At 35.7% G+C, this 8,859-nt stretch overlaps 3 protein-coding genes across 5 annotated transcripts in view; all 3 read left to right on the forward strand.

Moving 5' to 3' along the window:
* Window positions 1–584, forward strand: part of LOC107394412 (F-actin-uncapping protein LRRC16A) — a 58,502-nt gene extending 57,918 nt beyond the window's left edge. For all 3 annotated transcript variants that reach the window (XM_054744989.2, XM_015973338.3, XM_054744990.2), the window contains one exon: window positions 320–584. In XM_054744989.2, the coding sequence (XP_054600964.2) occupies window positions 320–447 (128 nt within the window). In that variant the 3' untranslated portion in view covers window positions 448–584. The remainder of the gene's footprint in view (window positions 1–319) is intronic.
* A 1,452-nt stretch (window positions 585–2,036) lies between these two features.
* LOC107394413 (secretagogin) lies at window positions 2,037–6,044 on the forward strand. The gene is made up of 11 exons (XM_015973341.3): window positions 2,037–2,309; window positions 2,843–2,913; window positions 3,062–3,154; window positions 3,281–3,370; window positions 3,918–3,974; window positions 4,157–4,234; window positions 4,310–4,365; window positions 4,609–4,654; window positions 4,755–4,814; window positions 4,993–5,061; window positions 5,643–6,044. Exons 1-11 carry the CDS (start codon window positions 2,174–2,176, stop codon window positions 5,766–5,768), a joined length of 882 nt encoding a protein of 293 aa, XP_015828827.3. The 5' UTR covers window positions 2,037–2,173; the 3' UTR covers window positions 5,769–6,044.
* A 488-nt stretch (window positions 6,045–6,532) lies between these two features.
* On the forward strand, window positions 6,533–8,216 carry LOC129152186 (uncharacterized). Its single transcript, XM_070547649.1, has 4 exons — window positions 6,533–6,687; window positions 6,769–6,812; window positions 6,893–8,090; window positions 8,155–8,216. Exons 1-3 carry the CDS (start codon window positions 6,665–6,667, stop codon window positions 8,080–8,082), a joined length of 1,257 nt encoding a protein of 418 aa, XP_070403750.1. The 5' UTR covers window positions 6,533–6,664; the 3' UTR covers window positions 8,083–8,090; window positions 8,155–8,216.
* The last annotated feature ends 643 nt before the right edge of the window (window positions 8,217–8,859 follow it).

The following is an 8,859-nucleotide window of genomic DNA, read 5'->3' on the forward strand; positions in this document are numbered from 1 at the left end:
TATTATAATTCTCGTGGGAAAAAAAGTTGGGGTAAGCTGTTGGAAATATAAAATTATTAAAAACCTCCAGCAATTTTATATATATATATATATATATATATATATATATATATATATATATATATATATATATAATTTTTTAAAACCGTTTAAACAACATTTGACTTTTTTAAAGGGGTAAAAGATGATTCCAGCCTTTCCATTATTTCACCATATAAAATTTTGGTAAATTAGAAAATTATGTGAAGATTCTATTGGTCCAACAGGCCTCTGCTCCTAAAATAACCTCTAATGCATTTTATTTTTGTTTCCTCCTCAGTGAGGCTACCATCTCAGATGGAGGCTGATCTCAGTCCAGCTGAGGGAGAGATTCCCACTGTGACCTCTGACCTCAATCCTAACAACAAATTTGAGGACGAGTCTGGAGATGACCCTCCATCCATGTGATTCGTTTGCTCTTTTGTTTTTTAATCCTGTTGGACTGCCCCTTTGTCAAAAGCAGATGTGAAGAAGCTATGATCTCTTTTTTAATTTCCTTTAAGAGCTTCAGCTCACACGGGTCAGTGATGAAAGGATGTTCCTGATTCTGCGTAAGTTCAAGTCACATGGGTTTCATCTGATGTGAGGACGCTCTGTGGTTGTTGTTTAAACATATCCTGCTTTAAACCCTTAATTTAGTCCAAAGAACTGAGGAGAATGAGTATCTACGGGTGGGTTCAGGTAACTCCGTAGTTTGTTTTCATACAAATCATAATCATACACTGCAAATACTGGTTTTCAAAAAAGTTAAAAAAAAATGTTGTTTTTAGACATTTTATTTCATGTTTAGTCTAAAAATGTATATTATCTTGCAAAAGCATCACTACTTGAAGGTAAGGTAAAAATATTTAGGTATTTTTTCTTGTTTTCAGTTTTTTAAAAAAAGCTAAAATTGCATGGCTAAAAAAGTTTTAACTATCAAGTTTTCTAGCATTTTTACTCATATTTAGCTTATTTAAAGTGGTGCTATTTTTGGATATTAGATTTTTTTTTTCTTTTTGAAGTAAAATTTAATATAAAATGTTTAAAACCAAGACTTTTTTTACTTCTTTGAGAATCTGTTTTTGCAGTGTAAAATAGTTTTTTCTGTAAACTCGAGCCACTCACATTAAACATAAAATCAGCTGCTAACAGGGAGGAATTCATGCAACAGCTGTTTTTATTTCATAGAATCAAACATTTTGGCAAACCAATAAATGTTTGATTTTTTAAGTTTCTAGTTATTTCTGCATGGTTGCATCAGAATAAGCTTCTGCATTTTTCACCTCACTAAGATTTTTCTTTCTCTTGCTTCTAAATTTTCTTAACTAAAACAAAACAAAACACTTAACATAAGGATTTTAGGACATGAGCTCGATCAGGTGACTAAAATAATTCAAAACATGACTGAAAATAGGGATGAATTAAAAAAACTTTTTTGTTTATAAATATCTAAATGTTTATTTAAAGTTTTTCTTTTTGCAGTTGAACCTTGTTTTAATTTTTTTTTTTTTACTTTTAGGGTGAAACCCTTTTTTTGTTTCTGGAGACGTTTTGTTGACGTTTTCACTTCCTGCTGTTTACAGATGTTTTACATGACAATAAAAATAAATGTTTCTGGCCTCATAATTAAATGAACTAATTACCCATCATTCCTGCTGCTGTATCCTCCTCAGAAGACGAGTTGTTAGTGATTTATGTTGCTGTACTTCTGCACTTAATGTATTATATAGAGTGTAAATATACTGTATACCGTCTGCTTAAGCTCTTGTTTATTGGATACATTTGGTTTTGTCAGATTCATGAAACTGATTTATATTATGAGCAAAAATGTGATTATTGGTGGAGCTTGGTGATGGTTTTTCATTGTGATTTTCATTTTATTGGGAGAAATTTGTCCCTGAATTGTTCAACTTGTGTTTTTTTTTTTTTTTTTCATTTTTCCTTTTAGCTTTGAAATGTGACTCTTAGCTATCAAATGTTTTGTATTTCTATGTTTAAACCAATAAACTGAGTCAATGGTTACGCACACGGACTTTCAGGAGCCCTCCTCCAGCATGTGCTGTGGTTCGCCCGCCCCTCCAATAAAAGAGAGGGAGTCCCTTTCGTCTCACTGATTTCAGGAGACGCCTCAGGGACGAGTAGATTTTACTAAATGGATCACTTTTGTGTGTTATTGTGCTGTTTCTCAAAACTGGCCTTTGAACTGGGCTTCAGGACCATGGACAGCGCTCTGGACAGACTTGATGCTGCATGCTTCTTGCAGGTCTGGCAGAATTTTGACAAAGAAGGTACAAAATGAGATTTTTTACTATCTGTAAATTAAACTAGCACAATAAGTAGTGGAAAAAGTTTGTTAGATAAAAAATCTCAAACATTTGAAGGGGAGAAAATAGCTCTCCATGTGAATTTATTTAAATTTCTTAGGATTTTATTACAGTGTTTGACTTCTGTTTGTACCAAAGCATAAATGACTATTATAAAACAAGTTTAGTAAACATGAATATCAAGAAAAATTCTTCAAGGTGGAGCAACTGACCTATGGGATCTCCTCAAACCTATTTTTTACAACATTACTGCATAATAAAACAGATACTTTCTGTTACTGAGTCTGATTGTGACTTATGTGATATTATAAGCTGTCTTTTATTTTTTTTGGTAACATTAAAATTCTGAATTTAAATCTAGGAGGGCTTGTCACTCAAACTATTTGAAATTCTAAATATTACCATTTAATTCTTATAACTAGGTTTTAGTTTATTATTTGGGTAAAAGCTAATAAAATAGAAAAAGTACTCATATTTTGTTATATTCTCTGTGTTAGATAAAGGTTACATCGAAGGAAAGAAACTGGATGACTTTTTCAGACATGTGATGCAAAACCTTGGAATAAAGGTAAACATGTCAGATCCTCTGCTGATTCTAATGAATGCATGTTTTTATGATTCTTGTATTTAGGGAAGAATCTGTTATTCCTGGTGTGGATACAAAAACAAGTCCTCAAATTAGATTTTTCTTACATCAAATGGATGTTGTCTTGTAGAAAGACGAGATAACTGAGGACAAAGTCAGGAGACTGAGAGGTAGAGTCAAGTCTTGTTCTACTCCAGCAGATGAAAACGTGTTGATCCAGGAGGTAAAGAAAAATCCGTTCAATATTAGTAGTATTTATAAAATATACAGCAGTTATGTATGTTCAGCTGCTTTAAAACTAACAATGGTTCCTTCAATAAAGGAAACAAAAACTGTTGTCTGATTGTAGCTGGCCACCATGATGCTGCCTAAGGAGGAGAACTTCCTGCTTTTGTTCCGCAGAGAAACGCCGTTGGACAACAGCGTGGAGTTTATGAGGGTGAGGTCTAAACATCAACACATGTTATGGATGGAGGTAGAGAAACAAACAAAAAACGTCATCTGAAGGATTGAAGTATGGAAGAATTACCACCTCGTCAGAATATGGTTTGTTTGGACAGGGAATTTTGTTTCTGATAGATTATGTTTTTTTTCTTTTTTAGTTAAAATACATCAGCAAAAATGTCATCAGCAAAAATTCAACAAATGAATTAAATTTTATTAACTTTTACTAAGTTAATAATTTTGACTTTTATTAACTGCATGCACAAGGAAACACAACAATGCACAAAATACTAATAAATAAATACATTTTCAAGCTAAATGGCAGCTTCAGATGTAAATATTCATTCCCTTTATAGAAATATTTATCTTTGTTTTGATTTCTTTATACTGTATATAATGAAAACTAAAAAACATGCAATAAGATATCTGTTGCATTTAACAGTTTGGATGTTGCACAAGCATCTTTGGCATCACCTTCAGGACCTGCATAAAACATTTGTCTAGCGTAAATGCTATATTTAAATTTGCCTCTTCTGGTTTAGATCTGGAGAAACTATGATACCGACAGCAGTGGCTACATCTCAGCCAATGAGCTCAAGGTAAAACTGCTCTGTTTATATTTATTTATTTTTTAACCTATTTTCTTTTTGTGGTATTTAGTCGGACAAAACAAAAATGCCACAAAAGATATAAAATGTCTCCATAGAATAGATTAGATAAAACTCTATGTTTGGAAAATAGAGTGTTTTCCAGAAGTTTTGAGGCATTTTTGTACCTTCAGGGCTTCCTTCAAGATCTGTTCCTCCAGCACAGGAAGTCCATCACCCCTGAGAGGCTGGAGGAGTATGCTGATACCATGGTAACAGACAGGCAGAGCTGCTCTGAGATGCTTCTCACTGACTGCTGACATTAGTCTGACTTTTTCTCTTTGTAGATGAAAATGTTTGATAAAAACAAAGATGGCAGACTGGATTTAAATGACCTGGCCAGGTAAAATGAGAGTTTCAGATTAAATACAGGTCATAACAAAAAAAAAAGTTCTTTATTTTTTTATTTTGTTTATTCAATTTAATTATGAGTTTTATATTTTGCATGTTTTCATTGAATTTTAATATTCAATTTTCTTTTTTAGGCATTTTCTTTAACTTGATTTCATTAACTCATTTATTTTCTTGAACAAATTGTATTTTTGGATTGTGACCTTTTACTGGTTCTTTTTTCTTCCTTATTCAGAATTTTGGCCTTGAAAGAAAACTTCTTATTGAAATTCAAGATGGATGTAAGTTCAGAATCAGGTTTTATGTTTTGTTTGTTTGTTTGTTTTATAATCAATAGAGCTTTAGAAGATGTCCTTAATAAACAAAGTTCTCATTTTCCAGGCTTGCAGTCAGGAGGACAGGAAGAGGGACTTTGAGAAGATTTTTGCTCACTATGATGTTGTAAGTGATGTTTTCCCTTCATTCTTGCTCTGATCAGCTCTTATTTTGTTAATTTTTATTTGTGAGACATTTTAAAGCCTGTTTTCTTTACTGTTATAAATTATTGGGTTTTAAAAGTGGTTCTTTTTTTAAATGAGAACATTTTTATGATTTTTCTTGCCTCTGTGTGTGTGTTGAGAGTAAAACCGGAGCCTTAGAAGGTCCTGAGGTGGATGGATTTGTCAAAGATATGATGGAGCTGGTCAAGGTAAAAAAAAAAAAAAAAAAAAAAAAAACTGCCTTTAATTTATTACATCTTTCATAATTTAGCTGCATGTAAACTCCTGATCCTGCAGAATTAACCAGAGATTTGAGTTATTTAATGCTTTAATGTCTGACACATTAAATAAAGATCTGATTGTTTTCTGGTGTTACTATAGATGTTTTATTATGTGATTTTATAATAAAATTTCAAAAATCAACAGAAAACCTGCAGAACTTCCATCACTAGAGGGCAGAATACACGTGGAGCTTTTGAGACAGCAGGTTTTTTAGGAACGCACTAATCATGTTTAAGAGGTAGAGGTTTAAGAAATTAAAAAAAACGTATATTGTTTTGAAAACATCACATTCAATGTTGATATTTTTGTACTTCCATTTTCTTTGATGACATTTTGTTCACCAACGTTTCTCGTTTGCACGGACGCTTCTACAGTAGTTGGGTTTTCATTTTAAATTACTTTAGCCTCTTTTTGTAAAATCGTTTATGATGAAGGATGTTGTTCAGGTTGGTTGGTTGGATGGATGGATGGATGGATGATTGACACTAAAAGCTCTCCCTCTTCACAGCCCAGCATCAGCGGATCAGAGCTGGACAAGTTCCGGAAAGCTCTGATGGGCCACTGCGACATCAACAGAGACGGAAAAATCCAGAAGAATGAGTTGGCTCTCTGCCTCGGCCTCAAACTCAGTTAACACTCCTCTCTAACACTAAACAAGTTATGTTCTTATTAGATGCATCCCTTTTTTAACAGTTTTGTTTCTTTTCTTAATTCCGTCACAATTTTGATCAAACTTTATTAAGATCTGTCTTAAAAACAGACAAACTCCTAATCTAATGCGTGTTTCTTCTCTCCAGTAAGGCTCTTAGATGTGCAATCTCTCAAATGTGTAGGACTGATGGTGTTTTTAATGACTGCATGCTGCTTTTCTGTAATGTACATCATGAAATAAAAAGTATTTGCATGATAATGTTGCATAATCATTAAAAAAGAGTGCTCATTAACCAAGCCTTGTCACCTGTGCTTTTCTTCTTTGACACAATACAATGGCTGAAATCAGTGAAAAGTGCTAAAAATGTCACACTGAGGCCAGAATAACATTGTAAACATCTAAGAATGAGAAGCAAAATGTCTCTAAGTACATTAAACCTGTCCAAATGTCTTCATTTTGAGTTCTAATGAGGATGTGTTCATGCCATTTGACTTCACTGCCAACTCAAAAAAAATGAACTTAACTCATTTTTGTAGATTAGGCAAAAAGAACGTGTGGCTTAATAACAAAAAATCTTGATAAGATGTAATGTAACTAGGCTATCATAGTAAATGTCTCATCATTTGGAGGAATAGATGCTTTAAGATGGAGAAGTTCACAGCTGAGGGAAATATACCTGATGAGCTAAAGTCAAGAGGATTCTGGAAACCAGTCCAAGCTGGTCCTAATTACCATCAGAAGTGAGTGCTGATTGGTTGAATCTACACTTTAAAAGGGCTGTCATGGCAGCAGTAGGCATGAAGTGGGAGCTGGTTTTGTTTGGTTGACTGCAAACAGCAAGTGTTCCCAAGCTGTCTGGTTATCATTAAATCTAATAGATGGCTTCTGGACTCTTTTTGAGGTACTATGAAGTTTCTTTACTATGTTGGATTGTATTAACTAAATGTTTTTAAAGCTATTGTTTTCCTTTTTCTATTTTCAGGGTGCTGTTGCTCTCTCTGATAAACATCGGTCAGCTTACGCTTGGTAAGTTTTAACTCTGTACTTCTATCCCATCATTCATGCTACCTTCTGAATGTTTATAAAACATTGTGTTTGTGTTTCAGGAGATGTTTACAGATTAAGATCTTACTCTGAACAAGCTGAGCCTTCTCCACGCAGCTACAATCCCCCTCTCCTCAGATATGATGACTTGGTACAGCAAAGAGCTTTTGCTGCTGGTTCAAAGTTCCCTGAAGGTTTTAAACCTTTTGAACCAACTAAAGGTGGGCAAGTAGATGGTTACAGTCAAAGAGGAAGTGTTCCTAGTTACAGGCCTGCCTCACATGCTGTCAAAGGGTCTCCGAGTGGCTTCTATCCAAGAGAACCTGTGTGGCACCCAGAATTGCCCAAAGGTGGAAGAACGGGGTCAAACATTGTTTCTAGTGGTGCAATTCTGATGCATGCTCCAGAAAAATCCCCTCAGCAGCAGCAGCTGGGCTCTCCGAACTCTGGTGTGTTCCAGAGCAAAACAGAGAAATGGGAGGGTACATCCTTGGAAATGCCATCTAAAGGGATGCATTCTGCTGCCCAGCCACCTCAGAGGCATCCAGTACCAGGTCCTCGTGTTCAGGGCAAAGAACCAGGTCCTCGTGTTCAGGGCAAAGAAGGTATGTGGGACCGTGTCTTTGCCTCCAGTGGACAGTCCCCAGGGATGTATCCTGCATACAAACCACTTCAGATGCCAATTGCTCCACAACCACCAAGTCCAAAAAAGAAGGCGGAATGGAAAACTGTCCCATCCTCGAACTCCCAGTCTCCTGGGATGTATTCCATGACCTCACCACCCTACAACAACCCAGCTGTATCACCTCTGCTACAAAGCAATCCTGGCATGTGGGATAGGCGTTATGCTCCTAATACAAGGTCCCAAGAGAAGCAATATGGTGGACGGCTGCCCTTGACACACCCAGCCTTCTCAACCCCTGCCGTACTACAATCTAAAGAAGGTATGTGGGGCAGTGTATTTGCTGAAACTGGAAAGTCCCTTGAACCCGTAAAACACGACGGTCCCAGAAGCTCTAGGCCTGCAGCTGTTAAGAACTATCCCAGGGGGCAGCAGCTAAGGGGCGTAGTGGAACAACTCCCTCCAGCCGCAAAATCGTTCCAGGGCAGAGCTGGTGTGTTGGATGATGTTGGCTCAAGTGCAGCAGCAAAACAGACCCTGAGGCTTTCTAGACCAGTACTAGGATCCCATTTCGGGTATGAAGGCAGTCAACCACAACCAGCATCTGCTCAGAGAAATCGTCAAGCATAGCCTTAATTGTGAGTAGATGGTTTAATTCACATTTAAACTTACTTCAAATCACTAAATGGGTTCTGTTTTCAGGTTCTGGTTCTCTAATGGATGGTTGGTCTGGACTTGACTTAAATAAATGGCTTTAAACCTAATTGTGTTATGCTTATGAAACTGTTAATCGCTGAGCTTGACGAACTTGCCACAGATGTTAAGAACTAAAATTTAACCTACATGGTGGAGCATGTGGTGTTAAATCCAGTGACTTTTTAACTAGCTATCCAGGGTAAGGGTCATAAAAGCCTGAACACCGATCCTGTTTAAGGGTTTAAATTTTTTTTATTGGATAAACTACATTAATTCTCAAGTCGGCTTATTCTGCTTCTGTATAATTTTTTTGGCATTTAACTACTTCGAACAATTAACTATTTACACAATTTGGTATCTAACATTACACATCGTTCTACGCTCATTCAGCTTATGCCGGCAATGACTTTTGGTATAGAAATATTTTATACTTCCTGAGATTCAGCTTCTGCAAGTTTTGGTCTCATTGAAATGAGAATGCATCCTTATAACTTTAAACAAACTCACGACTTAAGCTATTACTGGTTAAATTTTATTAGTTTTTCTAAAATAAAAGGTAGAATTTTGGGGATGGTTTTATTTTGAGAAATCCCAAAGTATAGCTGGGAAAGAAAGGAGCTGACCCTCCCTTGCTCCATTTCTGGAATTGTCCCGAGAGAACTGTAGGTCCGATTGAAATGAGACTCATGCTGGCTTACTAATATACCTTCG

Source organism: Nothobranchius furzeri, chromosome 19, assembly GCF_043380555.1.
Source record: "Nothobranchius furzeri strain GRZ-AD chromosome 19, NfurGRZ-RIMD1, whole genome shotgun sequence".
Lineage (NCBI taxonomy): Eukaryota > Metazoa > Chordata > Actinopteri > Cyprinodontiformes > Nothobranchiidae > Nothobranchius > Nothobranchius furzeri.